Source organism: Molossus molossus, unplaced genomic scaffold (assembly GCF_014108415.1).
Source record: "Molossus molossus isolate mMolMol1 unplaced genomic scaffold, mMolMol1.p scaffold_m16_p_12, whole genome shotgun sequence".
In the NCBI taxonomy this organism is placed as follows: Eukaryota; Metazoa; Chordata; class Mammalia; order Chiroptera; family Molossidae; genus Molossus; species Molossus molossus.
In genome coordinates, this window is record NW_023425347.1 from 68,725,554 (window position 1) to 68,751,418 (window position 25,865).

The following is a 25,865-nucleotide window of genomic DNA, read 5'->3' on the forward strand; positions in this document are numbered from 1 at the left end:
TGTGGCCGTGCTCGGTGTGTCGATGCGTCTGGAGAGGCAGGAGGTGGGAGTCAGGCTGGGGGAGGGGACATCAGGACCGGCTCTCAGTCTGTGCAGATTTTACCAGGCGTCAGCGGAGTGGAGACAGGAGCCAGAACACCGACAGCGTGCAAGTCCTGGGTGGGCCATCCCGAGTGAACAGCTCTTATCGGCGTGTAAAGTGCGTTCAGACCCGTCACCTTGTTTGATAGCAATGGAGAGAGATGAGTAGGAGGATCTGTATTTTATAAACGGACAGGTGCACCTGTTCCCAGGGGCCTCTCCAGGGAGCGCCCAGCACCCAGCTCCAGCCGTACAGAAACGGGGGGTCAGATGGACTGCACCCCCTCAGGTGCCACAGTTTGTGGGTGTGGGAGTTCTTTCTTCTGCTGTCCAACTCAAATCTGATTGCCCTCCCCAAAGGACAGTTTCTTGGAAAAAACAAACAAACAAAAAAATCAGCCATGTGGTGGAGGAGCTAATAATAACTGAGATGTGACTAACAGATGCCACTGTCCACCAATGGGGTGACAAAGAGCACGCGTGGCCCTTGGAGCCAGGCCAACGCGGGTTCGGATCTTGGCTCTTCTACTTATTAGCTGTGTGACCTTGGGCAAGCGACCTAATGTCGCAGAGCCTCACTTTGTCCATCTGTGACCATGAGGATTGTGATGTGCACCTCATAGGGTTGTTTAAGTAGATGGAAACACAACATCGCAGGTGTGATAGCGTGCCTGGAACACGCAGGCACTCAGTACCTATTGCGCCGTTGTTACTGTACTGGTCCAGTAGTGAACTGGGTGGAATCTAAGTAACACATTTCCGGGCCGTCAGGAGGTGATGAAGCCAGGGCAGGCGGGAGCTTCATGGAATCTTCCACGAGGGGCTCATTAGATTCCGAAGGAGTTCCTAAGAATCTTAAGTAGCAATCCTCTTAAAAGTGTGTTTGGAGTTCTCAGCTACCCAAATAGCATGACTCCATGATCTGTCCTCATGTGCATAATTCAAAACTTTTTACAAGGACAAAGTCATCAGTGACCAGGCTCGCAGTCCGGTCTATGGTCTAGATCTGTGACTGAGGCCAAGGCGCGGTCTGCTGCTCAGAGATAACGTGGGTAAGCAGCCTTGATTCTGGGGTCGAGGCAGCATGTCACAGTGAAGTCAACCGGTGTACCTGGGTTCTCGCCTTGGACTGTATGAACTGGAAAGCACCCTGATCGTTATGTAATGTGACCTCAGGCCCCGGACACTCGGTCTGTGCTCGCTTCCCGGTCTCCCCGCCTTGCGAATGGCTGTGCAGGTCCAATGGCGCAGCGTGTGAGAAACGGCTTTGAAAGTCCGCCTCCCTGTACTCCCAGAGAGGGCAATTCTTGGCGAAGAGGGTCCACTGGGAGAACGGGAAGCATGCTGCCCTTCAGGACAGACATCTGGACGAGGGCAGGACCAGGGCCAGAGGAGGCACTCAAGCTGGTGAGCCATGCGTCCGTGGGCACAGGGATGTGCGCAGGGACCTGCTCCATGGAGGACGGCCGGGACCGACCTGAGCAGGAGGCTGGCTCTCGGGCTCTCTGCCCTCACTGCCTGCCCCTGCCCGGCAGGGCCTCAGCGGCGCTCTGTGCTGTTGGCTGAGGTTGAAGTGCCCTCTCCTGGCCCCTGGGTGCATGGCTGCCTTTGAGGGCTGGCTTCCTCCGCAGAGGAAGGCTGCCAAGTCCTTTGTCTGGGTGGCATCTGGGGGAGGGTGGGAAGGAGCCACCTGTGGACCTGTGGGGAGCAGGGGAGAGGGGCCCCATCCCCTTCACCTCTCCCGGGTGTTTCTCCTGGAAAGAATCTTTCCTCCTCACTTATTTCTTCCCTCTTCTCCCTCTCTCTCGCTCCCTGTTTTCTTCTTTTTCATCTGTTTATCCGAGTCTCTCATACATACTCACAGGCTCGCAAATATCTTCAACGGGCCCCTTCTGGCCTTCTCCACCTGCCGTCTGCCCACATCCACCCCCCCCCTTTACCACTTCTCCTTCCTCTCTCTCTCTTCCTCCTTGGCTTCCTTTCCTTCTTAAGGCAAAGAGTGGAAATGTTTTGCACTATTCTGCATTTCCACAGTCTTGAATAGTAGCTGTGCTCCGACCCCTGACTGATGGCGAGGGTTGAGGATCCGGGGGGGGCACGTGAGCAGACGGCTGGCTGCCCAGGGGACTTCGCACTCCCTGCCCTGCCGGCCCTGCCCTGCCCTACCCTGCCCTGCCCTGCCCTGCCCTGCCCTGCCGGCCCTGCCCTGCCCTGCCCTGCCCTGCCGGCCCTGCCCTGCCCTGCCCTGCCGGCCCTGCCCTGCCCTGCCCTGCCCTGCCGGCCCTGCCCTGCCCTGCCCTGCCGGCCCTGCCCTGCCCTACCCTGCCCTGCCCTGCCCTGCCCTGCCGGCCCTGCCCTGCACTGCCCTGCCCTGCCCAGCCAGCCCTGCCTGCCGGCCCTTTCTGTTCTCCTTTGTCCTCCGTCCTCCCACCCTCTTCCTCACCTCCTCCTGCCCCCTCCTCATACCTCAGTTTAGATTCAGATTCAAATACTACTGATTGAGCTTTTCAGAGAAGTGGGGACTTGACCTTCACCTTGGAGGAACTGTCTTTCGGGGTCACTGTCCCTCTCCTGCTTCCCCACGGGGGACAGAGTGGCTTATGCTAGTGTGTGATCTGGGCCTGCGGACTGAGCTAAGGGACCACCAGAGGGCACAGAATGTCGAGGAGCGTCCCCTCCCAGTGTGTCCCACAGGGAGGGCTTGTGGTGAGGAAGGGGTCATCTCCTCAGGCCCCACACGACATCCTGTGTGTGTCCCTAGGCCAGCTGTTATAAGTTGCTTGCTCATTCATTTACTGTTTGTGCTAATTACAACAAAAGCACGTGCAACAGTAAAGCAATACAAAGCGTTTCCCAGCACTGAGCTCAAGGAAACGTCTCACCCAGGGCCCCGGGCAAGGAAGCGTGGCCTCTGGCCCTTACGCATTCCTTCAGCATGTGCCAGCACCAGTGTCCTGAGGTCGCCTCTCCCAGCGTCCCCTGATGAGCCAAGGGCACAAACCCAATACGTGTTCCAATCTCACAGAGGCCTGGCAGGCTGCTAACACAGGCTGCCTCATCCACAGCATCCTTGGGGGACGTCCCGACTCCAGCTATGGAGAAGCCAGGACAGCGGAGCAGTGCAGGCTCAGGCAGGGCCAGGACAACAGGGAGCTGAGCTGTTGAGCTTCAGTGGTGAGGAGCCTGGGTTCTGCAGTCACCCAGATCTGGTTTCGGATCCCCGCTCTGCCATTTCCAAGTCCTGTGCGACATTGGGCAAGCCGCTTCACCTCTCAGGACCCCAGAGCCAAACAGAGATAATGGTACAAACTTCCCAGGGTTCTTGTGAAGTTAAATGAGAATATATGCAAGAACGTAGCACCCTGACTGGCTCCTAGTTCTGCGTGCGCACTTCGTGGAGATCCCAGTAGGTCAGGGATCCGCTGAGGCCCGCTGGTTGGGGACCAGACTCCCTGCCTGGATGGAGACCACCAGCAACCACCATAGAGACACGTGCACCCCGACGACTAGCTTCAAGGCAAAGGGGATTCTTCTCGTGAATTCTCTCACAAGAACACTGCGCCAACCCTGCGGTCTGCCCTACCTATTTGCAGTAAGGCTCACTTCCCTTTGGCTCCAGATTTCAGTAACGACGTGTGCCCTGGGCGTCCCGGGCCCCAGGAGCGCGCGGCACGGGACCCACGAGGGGGGTCGCTGCGCCTGGAGCACCGGGAAGCTCCAGAGGGAAGCAGTTTCCTGACCGTCCACGGGCCGGGTCTGTGCTGAGGGCTCCGTCAACTCACTTAATTCTCACAGCAGCCTCATGAAGAAGTCACTCTTTCTGTCTTGCAAGTGAGAAAATGTTGGCTCAAGATACTAACTTACCTGGGGTCACACAACTTGTGGGGGGCAGAGCCCTGTGACCCCGCAGCCCCGCCCTCTCCTGTGTGTGCGGCCAGACTGCCTCGGTTTCCCTTCCTCGTCCCACCACGCCCAGCTCTTCGCGGGGGCAGAAGACCACCAAGCCCTGGCAGGCAGACCCCTCTCCCCAAACAGGCTGCTCGGACCGCCGCCCCTCCGCTCTGGCTTCCCTCTGGTCGGCGGGGAGCTGGCCCTGGCCTCCGGAAGGTGACAGTTGAGGGACAGTGCTGGGCTCGCTGAAAGGCAGTTTTAGATTCCGGAGCAGGATGAGCAGGAGCGATGACTTCACAAGGGCATGACTAACGCCAAGCCCAGCGCTTTCGATCTTCAAAATGTCAAACCGTATGGTCAGCGACTGTCCCACGGAGAGCAGTGGCACGGAGCATGCTGAAGAGCCAGGACGGCCGCACGGCGACGGGGCCCCTGTAAGGACACACTCTCCCAGGCGGTGGCCCGTCTGCGGGCCGGCTCTGGGGCTCACTCGAAACACAGCGCTGTGGGGAAGCCACCCACCCCGGTCAGGTGCTCTCGGTAGCGGCACGCGCGGCAGGACCTTGGTTAATCCTGACCCGCGGGCAGAGGGCCCTGTGGAGCAGGAGTTCAGGGAAGGCAGCGATGCTCGGGGTCACTCGGGATGTGCCCGAGGAAGGACAGACATCTGGAAGAGCTCCCGCTGGTTCTCAGACTCGGGTCCGTGGGCCCGGAGCTGCTCCCGGCTGCCGGCTGCTGGAACAGCCCTTCGCCTCCATGGCTCTGAAGCGGCATGAGCTCATCCGTTCTGGATCCGTCCATGCTCTGAGGACAAGCGGTGAATGTGATCTTTCCTGTAACCCCGGGTCCGTGTCCGGAAACAAGGCCCCGGGAGACGTCTGTTGGACTCTGGCCTCCTGGACGTCAGGATGCAGGCCGGAGTCCAGGCCAGCAGAAGCCCGCCGTGTGGCTCAGGGACTTGGTTTCTCTCTCTGGGCTTTCGTTTTCCCGTCCACAGGGCTGTTCGAGGGAGTCATGCAACAATAAATACTTACCCACCCTGTACCAGGCCCTGTGCTGGGCACCAGGGACCAGAGAGAGTGAGACGCTGCTCCTTCCCTCAAGGGGCCCGTTGAACTGTGGAGTCTCTAATGTCCTTTCCTTCTCGGACACTCAAACGGGAACCACAGAGTACGGATGGGTCAAGGTCTTGCTGCTACTCATTGTGTCTTAGCTGGAACCTAGACACGGGGGCTTGACCTACACCCCAGGGGGCCCAGGTCAGGCACATACACGGTCCAGTGGCCCAGGCAGAGAGGCAGGTGAGGGCACGAAACTGAAAGGACCCGGGCACCGGCCATTTATTCAATTCTTCACACATTTGTTTAGCAAGCAGTTTCTGAGCACTCCTGAGTCAGGCCCCCCACTGGTGTCTGGGGGACACAGCAGTGGTCGGGGGACGCCCCTGCATTCTGAGTGTAGTCTAATGGAGAAACTGATGTGCTGACACTACATCAACAAACAGTCCAGGCCAAGACCAGAGCTGACGCGCGTGTTCAGGAGCTGGGACCGTCCGGAGCCTCTGGTGCGAGAGGATCCTTTCTTGCCCCACTGGGCTTGGGCATGTGCAGCTGCCTTGCTTTGCGAACGGGAAGCCGACACACTGACTGGGATGGGGCCCTCAGTACGCCTGCGCAGTTTGGCTGGGCCCTGGCTGCGCCCCGATGCCCAGGAGAGCGAGCATATGCCACGAGGAGCCACCGCAGCGTCAGCCTGGCCCCGGGATGGACACTGGAGACCAGCCTGTTGCCACGCCAGCCCGGAGCCTACCTTCGGCCAGGTTTACCCTAGGTCAGTCAAACTGGCCAGACTTGGAGACTTGGAGAGAGAATAGGAAATAGAGAAAGTCATTAGGGGAAGGAGTGCTTAGGGATGGGCTGAGCCGGGGGGGCGGGGCGGGGGGCTCCTTGTGTTGTGTGCCCCCTGAGGGGGGTGCCAGCCCCCCTGGGTGAGGGATGCTGTGACAGATGGGCAGATTCTCCACCCACAGACGGCGTCAGCAGCCACGAGACCCACTGGGGACGAATAGGGCTTCTCAGCTGAGCTTCCCATCCTCCGGCTATGAGGACGGCAGCACCTTCCGTGTTCCCAGCTGAGGGGGAGAGCGGAGCACAGAGATGGCCACCTGAGTGCTGGGGTGTTACTGCCAGGCCGAGGACTGATACCTCAGCCCACACCCTCCTCACGCAGCCTGGGGCAGCCGGGGCCCTGGGGCCAGTAACTTCCAGCAAAAGGCAGCCCCCACTTCTCCCTTCACTGTGCTAACAAATACCATTTCCTTGAGTCATGGCATGAAAGACTGAGAAGCACTGGCTCAATGTGAGGGGCCCAGGCCCCCCTCCCCCCCCCCGAATGTGTCATCTGCTCTGACCTGTCTCCCTCCGCACAAGGTCCATCTACTTCATGCCTCCCCCCCCCCAGACAGGGCAGACAGAAGAGAGCCAGGGCGCACCTCCGCATCCAGATACACTGTGGAGGATTTCCATTCCCCTGTGCAGACAGAGAGCAATGGGCTGCATTTAAATTCAGGACCCAGCCGCCCGCACGGGCGGTGTCTGAACCCTCCCGAGCAGCCTCGGCTCTAGCTGAGAGAGCTGCACCCAGACTGGTTCTCACCGGGCGTCTCCCTGGGCCCCTGTCCCCACCCGTCTGCCTCCCGTCGGTGCTGGGGTCACGCGCGCAGATGCTGGAAGAAAGGACGGCGTCAGGGTGTGCTGTGCGCCCAGGCTGCTCTCGAGCTCAGACATGTCCGCGAGCAGAGGGCTGGGGCAGGTGGACGCCTTCCTGGGCTGACGGGCCTTCATAGTCCAATGTAGCAAGGCCCCGTGGCTCACAATTACAGGACGTCTCCACGCACAGACAGGCTCTCAGATCGCCACAACAATCCGTGAAGGAGGGATGATTATCTCCTTTCGCGGCTTAGAAAACAAAGGCTCAGGGAGGTAGAATAACTTGCCAGAAGAGCACAGCCAATAAGTGGTTTTCTAAGTCAGGATTCTCCACAGAAACAGGACCAGTAGGACATATATATATAGAGAGAGAAAGGGATTTATTTTAAGAAACTGGCTCATGTGATTATGGAGGCTGGCAAGTCCAAAATCTGCAGGGTGGGCTGGAGAGCAGGGGCAGCAGATGTTGCAGTCCAAGTGCAGACGCTCTCCACTGCAGAACTCCCTCTTGCCTTGGGGGGTCAGTCTCTTGTTCCAGTCAGGCCTTCAACTGATGGGATGAGGCCCACCAACACTGTGGGTGAACTACTCAAAGTTCACCAGTTGAAGTGATAATCTCATCTAAAACATCCTCACAGAAACATCCAGAATAATGTTTGATCACATATCTCAGCATCGTGTCCCAGCCAAGATGACACATAAAATGAACCATCACAGTGGCCGAGCTTAGGTTTGACCCCAGGTCTGCTGGCTTCAGGTCCTGGACTTGCTCACATCACAGCACCCAAGCAGACATGCTCTGGACTTTAAAAAGAAGAATTTGAAAGGATGGCATTTAGTCTAGCTTAACAAATACTTATTGCGGGCCTTCATTGCATCTAGCTCTATGGATGAGATTCAAAACAAAATAGCCCCCACCCTCCCAGTCCAGTGGGGAGGGAGGGAAGGCATTCTGGGGAACAGAACATTATGAATAAAGGCTCAGTGGTAGAACTGAGCATGCTAAGAAACTGGTCTGCCTGGAGCGGGAAGTTCATACAAGAAAGATTTAGCTGGAAAAGTTTTTTGGGCCAGATTATAGAAAGCCTTTAGTATCATAACACAAATTTGGTTTTTTAGTTTATAGGCAATGGGGAGCCAGAGAAGGTTCTTGCACAAGTGAATAGCATCAGGAAATTGCTGTATTAACAGGAGGCACAGAAAGTGTACATAGGAGGAGATAGAGACGAGAAACCAGGTCAATTTACTCTAGGTCATTGGGCACTTCCCCTTGGCATGGTTTTGTGAGCACTGTGAACTCCATACTTCACTCCTCAATCAAGAAAACAACCAACACAGGCCAAGATTTCTTCCACCTACTGATTTCTCAGTGAAGATACAGAATTAAGGGAGGAACTCAGATAAGTGGCAGGCTCTGCCCTGAGTATTTTCCCTAATTTAATCTCAAAACAACCATGTGAAGAGGACAGGACAGGGGTTATTGTCCTCATTTGACTGATGAGGACACTGGAGACCAGAGAGAGAAAGAACTTTTCCAAGGTCTCACAGCTGGTCGATGTGGTGGTTCGAGTCCCGACTAGCACTGTCTGATTCCACGGCCTGCACTGTTAACCACTAAACTGCACTAGAGGGTGTTGGGGGGCCCTGGGTACTGAGTGTTATAAAGAGAAAAGAACAGTAAATAGAGGTGCAAAGAGAAAAAACACAAAGAGTTGAGGAACCAAAGACCGTGTTTTAAAGAACCTAATGCCTTGCAAGGCCCGAGTCAGCGGTTATTGGTCAAAACAGAGACCCAGGCATATCGGGGAAGGCAGAATGTCAGCTGGGGTGACCTCAGAAGAAATGATGGTCACTTGCTGGAAACTGTCTCCAACCAGGAGCCCAGCTCCACTCACTGTCCAGACTGTTCATGTTGGCACTGGGGAGAGGGGTCATTTCCTGCTGCTAGCAGCGCCCTCTGCTGGACTCTTGTTGCTCCTGCCACCCTGTCCTTTCCTGGCTACAGTGGAACAAGCCCTGAGGAGAGGGCACTGATGTCCTGGTTTGCTCCCATCTGTAACCACCGCCTCACCTGGTGGGAGCATCAGCTGCTGTAACTAGGCGTCATTAAAAGGCTGACGAATAAGATCTTACCTGGGCCTGGTGTTTGATCTTTGCAGCTATTTACACACGGTTAACACCCCTGCAGGACCCACAGGAAGGAGAGAGCAGAGGCTGTGAAAATGCCTGTGTGTAGGGGAACCAGATGCAAGGAGATGGCAAGAGATGGAAGTGGGGTATGAGCACAGGGGGCCTTGGGGGCCAGACTGAGCTCCAAGTCCAGGTTACAGATGGAGCCAACTGATGGCTCGCGGCTGACTCCTTCCTGTAGATGGTGCATTTGGCCCAGGGAATTTGCTGGCTGGTGGATTGGTAGGTTGACGGTTCAGTGTTGCATGTGAGGGTCTGTGAGCGTGGCATTGCTGTCCAGTTTGCCACCACGCCCCCTGTTGTTGTACCTGTCGTTGCCCATATGTGCATGATGAGCCTCTCCTCTGGAGACACTCGAATTGTGACCCTTATATACCTGATGGGTAAGAGATGAGGTGGCAGAAGGAACAAGTTAACAGGCAAGGGGAGTGTGTGAATGAACACACAGGCATAGAAAAGCAGAGCAAGAGCCGGATTAGTGAGGAACCATGGGGGCCAGACCGGAGGAGGAGGAGCTCAGGAGTAGGCGCAGAGCACCTAGGCCCAGGGCCCAGGCCAGCTCATGTGGCGGGAGCGGGAGCGGGAGCGGGAGCGGGAGCGGGAGCGGGAGCGGGAGCGGGAGCGGGAGCGGGAGCGGGAGCGGGAGCGGGAGCGTCAGGAGAAAGCTGTGGTGAAGATGGCAGAGCCGGAGTCCAGAAGGAAGTCTTGAAGTCACGTTTAACGGGCTTGGACTTGATCCAGAGACAGTATGGAACCCGTTAAAAAGGGGTTTAAGTGGGAGGGGGCATAGTCCTATCTGCATCTAGAAATGTCACTCTGGCAACTGTGATAGGAATGGACTGGACAGCAGCGAGGAGAGACCAGAGCTGTTGCAGAAGTCTAGAGATGCGAGCAGGAGTCGGACCCGGGGCACAGGTGATGCAATGGAGAGGAGAGGCGTGAAAGTCATCTCTGAGTGGACTCATGCGAGAGCCGTTGGTTTCCCTCTCCGGGGGAGACAGCAGTCCTCCTGGTTGGTCACAGGCCTGGTGGCTGGGCCCTGGGTGATCAGGAGAAAGTACACCAATGGAGGGGTGTTGACCTCATGCCTGACCTCCTCAAGGGAAATCTAGGCTCGGTGTGGGAAGGGAAGGGGAGGGCCCTGGTTTGGGTTTCCTCCTCTCTCCTCTTTGGGATCTCGCCATAGCAGCCAAACTTGGCCAAATTTTCATTTGAACTCCCACAGCTAAGCCTCATTTTACAGACCAGAACAAGAGGCTTCCCAGTGGTCAGCTGCTTTCCCAGAGCCACTGGTGGTCACAAGGTGTTCGGCGTAGCTTTTCTATATTTAAGAAACGTCTTTTCCTCTGTGCCCATATGATTGCTGTCTGTTTATCTATCAGTCACCTCCTGTCTCTGAGCATTTCTGTCTTTATATGGTATTTCTCTCTGTCTCTCCCTCTGTTTCCCTCTTTTTCTAATTCACTCCCCCCACCCCACCCCCACCCCCATTCTGTCTCTTCCTCTCTATCTCCAGTTCTGATTAGACAAATGACTCAGGGATGAGGCCAGCCTCATCGGGTGACCAGGCTAATTGATGACTGCTCTAGGATCACCTGAGTGAGGAGCTCCGGTCATTAGCAAGAGATGCGTTGCCTTGGCCTACAACTAGGAAGCCTTTGAAATCCTGCCTCGAAATTGCCATTCTTCTGACTGCTGCTAGTGATGCTAATTAGCCATGTTAATTAGATGTTTTGATATTTGAAGAGCAAAGCATTCCAACTTCTTTCTCCTGAAAGCCAAAATTATTAATGAACTTGGCAGCAGCCTTGGCTCTCTTCCCACAGTGGGCACAGCCCAAAATGTTGGGGTGGAGAAAGGGGTTGTTCTGGGGGGAGGGGCTGTCTTGGCAGCTGGCTGTGGCGCTTCCAGTGGAAATCACGTGGGACATGCTGCCCCTTTTCAGTGTCTGCTACACTACGAGCCCTTGGAGGAGCAAATCACATCTGATGCATCTCTGTATCTTCAAGAGTAAGCAGAGTGCCAGGAACACAGTAGGTGTTCATAAGTGTGGATTGAGTAAATCTGGGGTGGCTCACCTAGTAACGAAAGGGATAGATGCGTTATGGAGATCACTGAGAAACCTGGCAACAGAGGGAGTCTGACCCCAGGCCGGAGCTTCTGCAGGTATAGTTCTAAGTCACGTATCCCTGGGCAGCAGTCACAGCTGATTTAGGGTTCTCGGGTTGGAGTGCATGCTGTGGGACATAATCTGGGGGCCAGGCTAATTACCCAGATTCTGTCCGTAATACTATTTCCTTTCCCTCAGAAAGCCAGGGACATCTGTGCTCAACCTCAAGAAGCTCATTGGCCTTCTGCAACCTCACAAGAGCCACCGATGTCCCTACCTGGATGTCCTCTTTTGGGCAGGACCAGGACTCGGACCACAGTGGAAAGGGAACATGAGCAGAGGGACAGGCTCTGTCAATAGTCATTCAGCGGGTGTCTACTCAGTGTTCACTGTGTGCCAGTGCCCCGGACAGCGGGGGGCAAACGGGGTGCTGAGCTGCCCTCCCAGCACTTACAGTTCCAGAGAGGAAAGAGGCAGATGGCAGTGTGTGTGTGCATTGGGGCACATAGGGGAGGACATCTATAGGGTTGGGGGGGTCGAGAAGACTATGGGGTTGGTCAGGCCATGTCTGGAGTACTCAAGGATCTAAGCTCTTAGATCACTTTAGGTCTTTCTTCTCCACCCGCTATAAACGGGGTTTGATGTGGACGGAAAGAGAACTAGCAGTTACTGAACTCCTGCTACAAACCAGTGAAAAGGGCTTTCCTACAATACTCTCATTGAATCTTCTAAACCACTCTGAAGTAGGTCTGTGTATCCTGGTTTTACAAATAAGGAGGCCAAGTTTAAGCAACTGTTCAGTGGTGGAATCATTGTATTCTGAAGTCCTTGATTTTTTTTTTTTTTTAATACTACATCATGCTGACCAGACAGGGTGCACATTCTACACCCTCTCCTCATGCCCTGGTTGCTTGCGTGCATGTGTGCATGTGTACATGTGTGTGTGCAAGCGTACGTGTGTGTGTGTGCACGTGTACATGTGCCTGCCCACATTGGCCTGCGTGCAGGTACCAACTGTGGGTTAAAGGAGATGCGGATTACTTCCATCCAATTAATGCTCTGTTCATTCTTGCCATCTCCTTGTGATTAGAATTAATTGCTGCTGATTACACTGTGTGGGAGGGAGAGGACGGTCATCAGCAGTTCCGCTTGGGGGATAAGAACATGATAATGCAAAACAAAGCTCGTTCCTCCTGCCCGAAAGGAGAGATTCTCACTGTTGGAGGAAGATTAGGCATTCTGTGACCAAAATCAATATCCTGCGATCCTATTCCGGCAGGAGCACAGCCTGTCCCTGTGCTGGTCTGCGGCAAAGGACGTGAGGCCATGCTTTATTTGGGAGACTGGTTGTGTATCAACACTGTGTGACTTTGCAAATCTCTCCCTCATCTGTAGAATTAGGATGTTTGATGAGATAAACTCCAAAGTCTTGTATGAGTTAAAATTCCTCTGCTTGCAAGTGACAGAAAAACCAACTCAAACTGACTGCAGTAAAAAGAGGAATTAGCTCTCATGATTTTAAAGTCCAAATGCATACTGGTGTGAGGTGTGCCTGGATCGAGAGAATCGAACTGCGTCATCAGGATTTGGTCTCTAGCTGCTTCCTCGGTGTTGACTCTATTCCCCCACAGGCCCCCCACCCCCCAGCCCATGGAAGCAAAAGGACAGGCAGAAACCCCTGGTGCACAGGGGGGGGGGGGCTGTTCTCTCAGCTGTCAGGCTGAGTCCCTCTCTCCCATCTCGCTGGGCGTGTGCCACGCCTGACTATTCCCTGGGGCAAGCGGAAGTCAGTGCTCTGATTGGTCAGATCCGGTGGACGCTATCCCCATCGAGTCTGGGTGGGGTCAGCTTCTCCTGAGCCCCTGGGACTGAGATTGGGGGTTCAATGTGGAAAAACACGGAGTGTTGTGAAAGAGAAAGAGATTGAGCAGGAAAACAAAGCAAAACAGATGTCCACTCATTGCTCAGATACTTTATGACTCTCTAGTCGAGCTCAGCCTGGGAAATCTGAAGGTCAGTGAAGTTCACGGGGTTCCTGAATGCAGGAGGCCTGGTTAAGGGGAAAGGGGGGATACGCATCTATTTTCGAGCATCTCCTCCCACGAGGGCCCACCCTGGGAGCTTTCGCAGTCACTGTGAAGCACTACACCCTTCGTCCAGGGTGCAGATCACCAGGAAGATGCAGATGAGCGCGACGTCCTCCTTCTTCAATGAAGAGTGTGTCGTCCAGTCCTCATAGTACTCGAGTGAGGCGGTGTTCAGAGTCCCACTTTACAGATAAGGAAACTGAGGAGTCGGGGTGGACCACTTGTCTGAGGTTTATTTACCTATTTCATTTACTTCTTCTTTCCATGAGCGTTCTTGGTTGGATTGCATTCCCTGTGGGTTAGCAGGGGCGGTGGAGTGTATTCCCTGTGGGTTAGCAGGGGCGGTGGATTGTATTCCCTGTGGGTTAGCAGGGGCGGACACCGGCTCCGCCCTCCAGGAGCTCCAGGCTAAGGGAGAAAAGGAAGGCAAAGAGCAATGGGGATCCCAGGTACAGTGGGTTCAGTCCCATCTGGGGGACCCCTCAGGTCTAGCACCCAACTCTGTCTGCTGGCTCCCAGGCCATGCTCCTCTTTGTCTCCTCAAGGCCCTGGTGGCAGGCTCCCTGTTCTGCTCAGGCAGGGCACTGTTCCAAAAGTCCCCGGTTCAGGAGGAACATGTGTCCCTGGAGGCCCAGCGGTACTCAGCTGCCTTCACCCTCTAGCTGTAACCAACTGTTTGTCACAGGAACCTTTACCCCAGGGTCACGTGCATGGGAATAGAGGGTCATTATTTCCTCCACAAAACCTTTCCATCCCTGCATCCCAGCAAGAGCAGCATCTTTGGCCTTACATGGCTCCTTGGAAATGCCTGTGAGATAGACATTCAAGGTCTTCTCCTCTTCGTCAGACAGTCCCTCCTCCGGGGCCCCTAGTTCTGGACTGTCTCCCCTTTTCTAAGCGTGACAGAAGAGGGACAAGGCCACTTCACCTCCTGCAGCTTGCGATGGTTACTCCCAGCATTTCTCTTCTCACAACCACCTTCTCCACCAATCCCTAGGAGGTGACCCCATTTCTCCTCCCAGTGAAGTCCTGGGATGACCTCGGCCCTCAGCTCAGGAAGGAGGAGGGGCCAGAGCTCCTTCCAAATTCCCACCATTAGCAGCCAACTATCTGGCTAGGTGCAGGCAAAATTACGAACAAAACAGGTATAGTTTTGGCAATTATGGCCCTTGACAGTCATCCGTGTGTCTGGAAAGATGTCCCTACAGGCTCCAAGGAAACACTTCTAGGGAAGGGGAGGTGGTGTGAGGGAGCGAGGGAGACAGAGAGAGAGAGCTGGAACTAGAGATCATCTAGGTTGGCACAGCCAACTTTGTAGGAGAGGAAGTTGAGGCACCCAGCACGCAGGCAGGGACCTGCAAGGTCTCATCCCCGAGCAGCCAGAAAACAGGCTTTCAAACGCAATTTCTTTATCTTCCCCTCCTTCCCTTATCTTGTTTTTTGGTTGGTTGATTGGTTTGTTCTCTCTCTGCCTCTGTTAATACTCTTAACATGTGCTAAATGGTGCTGGAAATGAGTTTGAACATGACACACCCTTGTCCTTGAAGAGGTCCTGTTTTGTTGGAAATGACAAGTCCATAAATAATAATGATAATAAAAAGAGCTGCTGCTTGCCAGCATTGTGCTAGGGGCTTTGGGTATGTGATTTCTAATCAACACCATAATCCTGCGAGGCAGGTAACATTATCCATTTCAGAGATGAAAAAGCTGAGGCTCACCCTGGCCAGTTTGGCTCAGCAGTTAGAGCATCGGGCTGCGGACCGGAGAGACCCGGGTTCGGTTCCCCCTAAGGGCGTGTACCTCGGTTGCAGTTTGTCTCCGGCCCTGGATGGGTCGTGTGGGTGGCAGCCACTCGATGTGTCTCTCTCACATCGATGTTTCTCTCTCTCCCCCCCCCCCTCCTTCCTGCTCTATCTGAAGATGAATGCAAAAATGTCCTCGGTGAGGATTAAAAAACAAACAACAAACAAAAACAAAAAACTGAGGATCAGAGAAGGTAAGTAGCTTGCCCAGATCACACAGCTAAATGTGTAGAAGCCAAGATGAAAACCCATGCTTCTCAGATTTTAAACCACACATCTTGAACAGATGCACAATGGGACACTGTGTCAGGGGACAGGCTTAGACCAGCTCAGGGAAGACCACGAATCCAGATGTAAGAGTTTCTAACCTACCCTGTAGGTGACAGGGAATCGGTATAGGGTTGTAAGTCAGGAGGTGATTTACAATCTCAGCACTACTGGGGACACACTAAAGCAAGAAGACGGAGGTGAGGCTCTGACTGAAGGCACAGTAGGGAGGCGAGAAATGGCAGGCTCGTGGTTTAAGAGGTAAAACAAGCAGCACTTGGTCCAGCATAGCATTCCCTGCCCATGACAGGCATCAAATAATGCAAATAGAAAGGGCTCTGGAGTCATATTGGGTCCAAACCCTGGTAAATCATGTGCTGCTTGTGTGGGAGGCATGGGGCATCTCCTAGGGATACCGAGGGTCAGGTGGGGTAGGTGGGGTGAGCTGAGCATCCAGCAAGGTGCTCCGCACAGAACCAGAACTGCGCTCCCGACTCCCCGTGTCTTCACCCTCAGCTCTTAGCTAAGCAGATAAACTCTGGGCGCAGGCAGAAGGCTGCAATGGCCCCCAGAGATATCCATATCCCAGTCCCTGGAACCTATCAATGTTCCCCTCCATGGAGACAAGGCTCTGCAGATGTTACTGTTCAGGGTCTGGAGGTGGGAGATTCCCCTGGATGATCTGGGGAGCCCGGAGTGCAATCCTATGTTCCTGATAAGAGGAAGGCAGAGGGAGACAGATACACACAGAAGAGGGGGCAGTGTGACCACAGAGACAGAGTGCGGAGTGATGTGGCCACAAGCGAAGGAATGCTGGCAGCCACCAGGGGCTGGACGAGACCAGAAACGGGTTTCTCCTCTAGAACCTCCTGAGGGCGTGCACCCTGTTAACACCTTGACTTGGGCCCGTTGAACCCGATTTCAGATTTCTGGCCTCCAGGACCATTAGAGAATCAAGTATTTGTTGTATTAAGCAACAATGTTTGAGGTCATTTGTTACAGTGACAATAGAAAACTAATATAGAGCCTCCTAAATTTTCCTTCATTCTGGAGGACTTGGTCACTCTCACCACCACTGATACGTGTGCATCATCTCCAGGCTCCTCTCTGCCGTGACCCCCCCAGAAAACACCCACCCTTTTGAGCTACGTTTGACAAGTCAAAGAGGGGGTCTCCCTCCCTGTCAGCCTGTCTCTCCTCTGCTCTGCCTGTCCTCTCTGCCTCTCTCGCGGCTGCTGTCTCAGTTTTAGCTGCAGCTCACGCACGGTCTCTCCTGTGGCTCTTTTCTGTCTCATCCTCTGCCTTTCTCTCCGCCTCTCTTCCCTCTTTCCACGGCCTACATCTGTGTCTTCCTCTCTCGCTACAGTTTGATTCTCTCCCTTTGTCATTCGCTTCCTTTTCTGTCTCTGCCCCTCGCTCCACTTCTCTCCAGTTTCCAGGTTTGGGATTCCCTCAGCCTTTCTGATTATTTTTCTCTCCTTATCTTTCTGCTGCATCCTGGTCACTCTCTGTGTCTTCCTGTCTGTCTGCGTCTCTGTCTCTATTGGTCTCCGTCTCTGCCTGTCTCACTTAGTCTCTTCATCCCTCCTGGTCTCTCTCTCTCTCCCTCTCTGTCTCTCTCTCTCCCTCCCTCTCTCTCTCTCTCTCTCTCTCTCTCCCCCTCTCTCATCTCTCATCTCGCCTCCTCACCTCCAGAGCACCTCTGCAATTTCATCCGCAGCACTTGAGAGAAGGATTTGTCTGTTGAGTCAGCACCTGTCCGACTCCGGGGGAGGATGAGTGAGGGAGGCAGACAAAAGATACTTCACTGTTGCATTGTTCTTCTGGCTTCGCCTAACGGCTCCTGCACAGGTGCCTCTTAATGTTCCCGCGGCGCCGTGGGCCTCACCAAAGAGAAATCCCCTTCCGTGGCCTGCCCCTCTGCAGGACGGATCGCTCTCCTTTCATGCGATCCTCTGCCGCGCGGGGGAAGGAATGTGAGCGGAGAGAGAATTCTAGTGCGGGGTTTCCAAACGGAGCAGGTAGGGGTTACATTCTTTATAGGGAGGCAGGGTGCTGGCAAGGAGAGGCCTATATGAGGACAGGCTGTGTCTGTGTTTTCTTCCTGTATCCCAGCACTTAGAACAGTGTCCGGCAGGTAGAAGACACTTCATACATAGATGAATAAATGAATAAATTGAGCCCATGAAGGAATGGATGTGTGAGCTTCGATCCCCCCTGTGCCAATACTTGATGTGCCTCAGTGCACAAGTCAGTTTTGATCTCTTACCTGCAAACTGGGGATAAGTCAGGCCTGCACAGCGCCCAGCGTGGGAGAGGACGGGAACGCGGCGTGTGCGGGGGGCCGGGCGCACTGCTGGTTCTGGAAGAGCTGGAGGGAGTGTCAAGTTTGGAAAGGGCTTTGGAGTTGAGGGCCCAGGAGGAAGGCGTGGGATGGGGAAGGGAGGGACAGGCCCAGCAGGAGGACTTGGGGAGACACGTCCCCTCTGGGACCGCTCTGGGAGGTGGGGGGATCTTCAGTCAGGAAACTGCCATGCGCCAAGGAGGTGTTCCTGACTCCCACCAGGAAGAACTCGTCCCGAGTGACCATTCTCCCCGGCAGTGGGGTTGGGCTGGATGTAACAAGGATGCATGTTTCGCACGAGGAGAATCGGTATGTCCTCCTCCAAGCCCACGAAGCCCTCCCTTTCAGGGAGGCCTCCTTGACCGCTCTGCTTACCGCCGTGATCTGCTCCCTGGCCCCCAGCACCCCTCACTTCTCAGCACTCACCGCTTTCTGCCATCCTCGATAACCTCCCTGTGAACGTGTCGCATTTTTGCGTCCCACCGTGTCCCATAGCCAGGAGGGAAGCTCCGTGAAGACAGAGATCCTTGTCAATTTTTTTCACCTGTCAAGTGCCTAAAATGACCTGACACATAGTAGGCTCTCAATAAACACTTGTTGAATGAAAGAATGGCGAAGGGGTTTTTCACGGGCTTATTGTGTTGAGGTCTTGGCTCGAACGTACCCTGTTAACACTGGAAAGGGCTCGAGAGAGACTGCATTTTACCCCAGAGAGATGAGGCCCGGAGCAGGAAAGTGGCCACGCTCACATGGCGAGTTACTGACTGAAACCAGGCTGGTGTCTTGATTCCCACTCATGTGCTCATTCAGTGTACCACGTCTGAAAAAGGTGAAGGGATTAAGCAAAAACAAAAAACTCGTTGACACAGACAACGGCATGGCGATTACCAGAGGGAGAGAAGGGTAGGACAGGAAGAAGAGAGTAAAGGGGGGATAAAAGGTGATGGAAGGAGACTTGACTTTGGATGGTGAACCCAGAATACAATATACAGATGACGTATTATGGAATTGGACCCCTGAAACCTATATAAATTTTATTAACCAATAAATTCAATCACAAGAAAAAAAAAGAATTCGTGACATGAATAATCCCAAAGAACTAAAAGTTCAGAAATCATTTCCAATATCTGATTTTCTTTCCTATTTCTGATTTTCCCCATTTCCTATTTAAGGATCCGATGCTTACAGGCATCTAGAACTCACATTGAAACCCTACTCCCCGAGCCCCCGCCCCCGTCATCCACATTCCAGATCATGGCATCCCCACCCACCCAGCTGCTGCATAAAGCAGAGACCATCCTCATTCCTTCCTCTCCCTCGGGTCCCACGGTCGGCATGCCGGCAGGTCCTGCGGCCCCTTCCCCGCAGGCCACATCTTCCCGTCACTCCTGCCTCTCCAGGCTCAGGACCCGTCTTCCCCCTGCACCACTGCAGCGGTCTCCTGGCTGGTCTATTTGCTTCCACTCTACTTCTGGTATTTTAAGCACAGCAGTGACCTTTTAAGAATATAAATCAGACCATCTCATTTTCCTGCTTAAAATTCTTTAGTAGCTTCCCATTCACTTAGAGCACCCAGCCTCCTAATGAAAGGGACGGGAGAGAATAATGGAGAACTGATCACAGTGGGGTGCTAGCCATAGTTATAAGAAATGTTGAGCATCCTTACTCCGTTCATTGTGACTGCTTTGTTCTGATTAAAGAAAGCCCATTCAGACCTGGCTGGGAGCCGTGCCCTGGGAGTTCACCTGGGAACGCTGTCCATTCTCCTGACCGGAGAACCCCCCACCCCATCATGGAAAGATGAACAACCCTGGCATCTTGGAGGTGGTGCACTGGAGACAGCCCACACCCCCAGCTCCTGTTACTTCCCCGTGCCTGTAAGCTGTAACTTTTACCCATTGATATCCCCTCTTGCCTGCAATACCCAGTATAAGCCACCAGCTATGGAGAGAGTGCAGGGCAGATTTCTGCAGGATGACCTGGCTGTTCTCCCATACTGCTGGCAATATTGGAATAAACACCCATATATGATTCAACCTTGTCCCTGCTTAATTGGCTCAAGTGGTGACAAGTGGCCTGGATCCACTCGATGTCCAGTTCACTGGCCCAGAATAAGCTTCCCTTCCATCTGGCCCCTGCCCGTCTCTCCACATTAGCCATCTCTTAGTCCCTGTCTCTCCTCCAGGGCCTTTCCCACATGCCACCTTCCTCCTTCGTAGATGCTGCCCGTCCCTGTCCACTCAGCTCACAGGTCCCCTCCTGCCCCCGGCCCCCAGCAGACCCTCATCGCCCTCAGGTGCTGACCCAGCGTGTGTTTTCATAGCCCAATTACCACTGCAGCTATGTCTTCATTTGGATGTTTTATTCCTGTATCTGTCTCCACTTCTGGACTTAAGAACCCTTGCCCTAGTTGGTTTTTGCTTTGTTTTATTATGCTGGTTTATTTTTTTCACCACAGAATACCCAGAGTTTTCCAGAGAGTCTAAACACAGTAAATGGTCAATAAATACACCGAGTGAAGGAGTAAGAGATACAACCACAGATATTTACTGGGTTTTGTTGCCTGCAGAATAGAAGTTTAAATTCCTTAAGTTGACCTTCAAAGCCTTCCTGGTCTGTCTGGCCTGTAGTGGCCCCTCCCCTTTCCCTCTGCACTGGCCGCTGGGCCCTGGGCCTGCTCTGTCTTATTTCTGGCCCCAGGTCATTTCTCCCCCCACCCTTCCTGCTTCTACAGTCTCCCTCCCCCTCCAGATTCTTCTTGTCCTTCAAATCTTTGTCACGCACCCACTTCCATGAAGCCTTTCACAATCCCTCCGTTTGGAATTAAATCTCCTTCTATATGTCCACAGAATTCAGTGTTTGAATTTCCAATCACACTCAAGAGAGGCATTCAAAGGTGCCCTGGTTTAGACCTAGCCTCCGTGGCTCTCAAGCCACGCCATTCTGGTTAATCATGCCAACCCTCCTTTTTTCCAGTTTCTTTCTGTAAAATATGGGTAGGAGCCTGCTTTGACCTTGGAGGCTGTGGGGAGGGTCAGGCACAGAGTGAAGGCGGCAGTGCTGCAGCCTCTGGATGTGAACTGTGTCTACGTCTCCTTTCCCTACCCCAGGCCCTGTCACTGCAGCCGTATACACGGGGGAATGAATGAATGGGAATGAGCAGTAAATGCCCAAACCCTCAGCCCTCAGTACCTATTAAAGGGTCCCATGAAGCAGGGGGCTGAGGCTCCTGACGCCCACCCTCCAATCCAGTCCGGGTGGAAGTCACCGAACCGGTCTGAGCTCCAGACGAGCCGGCACAGCCCTCCGGCCTCACTGACTCCAGGGTCCCCATCCCACCTGCCGTCTGCAAACACCAGTCAGTGCGCTGCAGGAGAACCCGGGAAGCTGACATTTCTAGTGCACAGGCCCCCTTGAGGTTTGTGCTGGCAGTGAAGAGTTGGGAGTTTTCACCCCATTTTTTTTCCTCTCTTAATTCTGCAATATATTGAAAGGGTTCCAGCCAAACGGGTTACTGACTTTTCTTTGCCTGGATCGTGAATCTCTGTTGAAAGACAGCTTGTTTCAAGTGCAAGTGTTCAGTCACACTCTCCCCACCTCCCACCCTCATGCCCTCTCCTGACTCTGCCAGGCCATTGCCGCGAGTGGTCTGGAGGGAGACTCTCGGACTGAGGACCACGTCATGAGGTTGGAGAGGGAGAGGGAAAGAGGGTGTCCCAGACAACTCCCACCTTTATCACAGCCCTTTAGCCCTGGCCAGTTTGGCTCAGTGGTTAGAGCGTCAGCCCGCAGACCAAAGAATCGCGGGTTCAATTCCAGTCAAGGGCACGTACCTCGGTTGCAGTTTGGTTCCCAGTCCTGGTTGGGGTCATGCAGGAGGCAACCAATGGATGTGTCTTTCTCAGATGGACGTCTCTCTCTCTCTCTCCCTTTCACTCTATCTGAAAATAAATGGAAAAATATGCTTGCGTGAGGATTTAAAAAATAATTAGTTAATTAATTAAATAAAATGAATAAATTAAACAGTCTTTTAAACAGAGCTTATCTAAAATGATCGGTGCCTCACAGTGGTTCTACTGGGACAGCCCAGCTCCTTTCCCGTGTAGAGTCCACAAGCACTGATGGACACAGATGTCTTCCTGTGTAGCTTCAGGTCTATCGCAGCAGACTGGGGAGGAGGGGTCAGGCTTCCTTCTTCCCCATCCACTTATTTATTCAGTCAACACCCATTTGCTGGTCGGTCACACACATCATCATGACAGCCCATGAGGCAGGCATCACTGTTCACCTTTACAGATGAGGAAACTGAGGCTCGGGAGATTGACCGGCTTGCGTAGGGCCCCACAGTGCTCTAGTTTCCTATCGCGACATGACACATCTCCCCCAGGCTTGGTGTTTGAGACCAGAGCTATTCTCTCTCATTGTCTGTGGGTCAGAAATTTGGGAAGGGCTCAGCCGAGTGGTTCTAGCTTGGAGTCCACGATGGAATTGCAGTTAGACAATGCTTGGAGCTGGGAGAACAGAGTTCTGGAGGAGCCATGGACGGCTGGGACTCTCTGTCACAGTCTCTCCATGTGGTCCCAGGGCCTCTCCCTGCAGCACCTCTATGGAGCATGATGGCCTCCGGACCCCAGCTGACATATTCCAGTAAGCAAGGGGCAAGCCACATCACCTTTGCTGACCTTGCCTCAGCTGTCCCACAGTGTCGTTTCTGCCATTTGTTTTGGTTACAAGTGAGTCACAAGCCCATCCAGATTCCAGGAGAGGGAACAGGGACCACACCTCTCAGTGGAAAGAGTGTCAAGGTCATAGCAGGGAACGGCACGTGAGACGGAGCTGCTGCCTCAGACGTCTCTGGAAAACGCAGCCTGCCGTGCACAGCGCAGGGCGGTGGGCTCGACACGCCTGACTCCGACCGTCTGCTGCACCGCTGCAGCCCAGTCCACGCGGCCTCTCCTCTCCCCGGACCCCTGAGCTCTCCCTGGCAGCACACAGTCGTGATTTGGTCTCCAGCTGACGAGACCTGGCTGGGTTTAAGCAGCCAGCTGCCTCTGCAGGTCTGCTGGTCGGAGAGGCCATGCCCAGTGCCACCTTGTGGACTTTTTAAAGAAGGGGACAGAGAAGGTCGGTCAGATCCAGAGGAAGAAAGCAGGTGGCAGCCCCAGAGCACAGCGAGCCTGCGGCAAAGCTCACGTCATAAACAGCTCATCTGGTGTTTTTCCTTCTCCCGCCAGGCGCTGGCCTGGGATGACTCAGCCCTTGACAGGAAAGGTGCCTCCAAGCTGGGAAGCAGCCCAGGGTTCTGGAAAGCTCACGGTTCTGCAGTCAGACGTTCCTGATTTTAGTCCTCACTCTGCATGGCTGGATGTGTGGCCTTGGATGAGTTCCTTGACCTCCCAGAAAACGCTTCCCCCACTGGGCTGTTCGATGACCGAAATGCATGTGTAAACAAGGTACCCAGTGCAGTGCCGGGCACAAGCCAGGTGCTCCAAAATGCTAGTTTTTATGTCCTGGGTCCTACCCAACCCCAACTTGGGGACTTTTGGAAGAAGGAGGAGGGAACTCACTCGGCTGTTCTGCAAAGGCTAGTCCAGCTCCAAGGCCCTGGATGGCATGGTGGCCGAGCCTTCTCCCGTGAAGTGAAAACAACACGGAGCTGTCTGAGGGCCGAGAAGGCAGGAGGGAGGCATGGGGAGATGGAACGGTGTAGGCAAAGACCTGGAGGGACGAGTTCAGTATCCTTGTCTTCAAGGATGGGGTTAGAAGGGGCAGGTAGCAAGCATGAGCGGAGAAATAATCAGGGAGCCAACTATGAAGGACCCTGTAAATCAGGTTCCAAATTTTTAAATTTATAGGCAACTGGGAGCCACTAAGAGTTTTACTCGGTTGGGTGACACGGTCACGCCTGTGTTCTAGGACCACTCTCCTGGCTATACTGTAGACAATGGGTAGAGGTAGGCAGTCCTGTGGCACGGAGTCCCGTCAGGACAGGATGACAGTAAGCCAGGGGAAGACGGTACTGGCCTTGTCTAGGAGGGTAGTAAGGGACCTGAGACAAGTGAACAAACTCAAGAGATGGGAGGTCTCATGGAGAAGAATTGGTGACAGTTTGGGTGTTCGGCCCTGAGGGGTATGAGAAGTAGTAAGTGCTTTAGTGAGGTCAGTTCAGAAGCCATGGAAATGTGGGGCGAGGGGAGAGAAGTTCATGGAAGGCTGTACTAAAAAGTTATCTGCTAATTGGAGACCTGATAAGTATAAATTAGCCAAGGGAAGGTGGGGGAGACTTTGGAAAGAGGCAATAGCTCATGAAAAGGTCCAGAGCCATGAGATATAATGCTCAGAGCAGATACTCTGTGTAGTTGAAGAGATGATTGTTGTACTGATTTATACTAAAGTGTCAATGGTCACTGTGGTCCCTGGGGAGTTTGTATTCTAACAGATCATGAAGCCTTACCCCAAAGATTCATTATTGGTAGATTTCAAGGTGGAAGGGGGACACTATTTAGGATGAGAGGGTGTTGCCATTGTCCCTGGGATTACTGAAGCAGATGACTGATCCCCGAGAGTCAGGCAGGCCCTGCTCTACATACAGCAAAGGGTGTCTTGCTCTTGGGTCTCGCTTATCAGCCTCCACCCTGAGACCTGAAGCCAGACCCAGAAGCCCAGCGGTTCCCAAAGGGATGCAGTATATTCTAAAAGCTATGAACACGGTCTTTGGGGTGAGACTACCTAGACCCATACCCTGGCTCCTCTCCTTCCCGGTTCTGTGGCCCTGGGCGGATTATAACCTCTGTACCCTGTTTCCTCATCTGTTAAATGAGGGAAATGATAGTATCTACCACTTAAGCTTTTGGGAAGATTAAAAAGATGGTCCAAACAAAAAGCCGTGAACAGGGAGAGGTGGGGCTGTGTTTATTACCGGTACCGCTTCTCATACGAGTCCTCTCTCCACGCTGTCTCAGTCTCTTTCCCACGTTGCTCCTTAACGCCCCACTTGCAGATATGAAGCTGGGGCAGAACGTGGCCAGAACGTTTCTGGATTATTACCGGCTGGACCCCATGGTTGAGAAACTGGCGATCCCCATGCCGAGGCTGAGGTAAGTGGCGAGCAGAACAGTGTGGGCTGGAGTCCTGCTCCACGGGCTTCATGTTCAGGGACAACTTCCCTCAGCCTCTCTCCGGCCCCCACTCCCGTCTGTGGCGGAGGAAAGAAACCCCGGCCCCGCTACAGAGAGTGCACGGGGCAGAAGAGCTTCGCAGAGCATCTCCTGAGCGTACAGGATCGACGTGGATCAGACAGGGAGGGGTGGTCGCATTTCACGGGAGTCTACAGGGATGGGGGTTTCTGGGAGCTGAGTGCAGTCGTTACTCTAAGTTGGTCTGGGGGTACCATATGCTGCGTCATCTGATAGCTCACCCTCAGAGACCCTATGTCATCTAAGCTCATAAGGTCTCCGATCCTTCCATTCCGTCCTCCACACAGTGGGACAGCAGCACTGAGCTGGAAGATTATCATGAGATGGGTGTTACAGCACCCTGCACAGTGCCCTGCATGCATGTCCCCTCAGCGCATGGTGGTCCCCGCCCCTCCACACACAAAGGCTCAGGGCTGGAGAAGACACATCCCTGAGAAGTTTCATCTCAGCTGCTCTGCTGGGGCAACTTCTTGGGCCAGTTAGGAGGGAAGGTCAAGAGATGAGTATCCTTCCTGAGGGCTGGACCAGAGCACAAAGCTCTGGGCATTCCCACACCTGCTAGAGGTAAGGGCATTTGGGCATCTGGCTGTGCTGACCCTGCCCTGCTTCTTGGCTTCATTTCCTACTTCCCTAGTGGTCCAGCCCAGGGACGTGAAGGTGTCTAACTTACTGCTCCTGCCAGACCAGTCTTCTCACTACCCTTGCCCAAGACCTTCACCGTGTGCTTTGCTGCCTCAGGGCCCTTGCACCTCCCTCCCTGATGCACCTTCCTCTCCTTTACCTTATTATTAACAAAAAACTATATTTATCACTTTTCTTATTGAGTGAAGTAATTGTTGTACCTGGTCTTATTTATTTATTCCTTGTACATATCATATTCTCCGTATTACTAAAGAGAGCTCAGAATGGTGAGAACTGCCCTAGGCTTTTATGATTCCAAAGCTGGATTGAAGTCCAGCTAAGTTCAAATTCTTTCTCAGGCTCATGCTACCTATGGGGTCTTGGCCTCTTGAAACTTTTCTCTGCTAATCTATGAAGTTAGGGTAATAGCAACAACCTCTAAAGGTGGTTTTAAAGATTGATGACACGCTTGGCACAGTGCCTAGCAGCCAATGGTGCTCAATAAATGTTTCCATCCCCTCTGGTTTCTGGATTGCAGTCCCAGATCCAACAGGCTCATCGCGGCCTA

At 53.7% G+C, this 25,865-nt stretch overlaps 1 protein-coding gene across 2 annotated transcripts in view; it reads left to right on the forward strand.

The window, feature by feature from the left end:
* Positions 1-25,865, forward strand: part of AGBL4 (ATP/GTP binding protein like 4) — a 1,033,620-nt gene that overhangs the window by 1,002,513 nt on the left and 5,242 nt on the right. For both annotated transcript variants that reach the window (XM_036257022.1, XM_036257023.1), the window contains exon 11: positions 24,481-24,577. In XM_036257022.1, the coding sequence (XP_036112915.1) occupies positions 24,481-24,577 (97 nt within the window). The remainder of the gene's footprint in view (positions 1-24,480; positions 24,578-25,865) is intronic.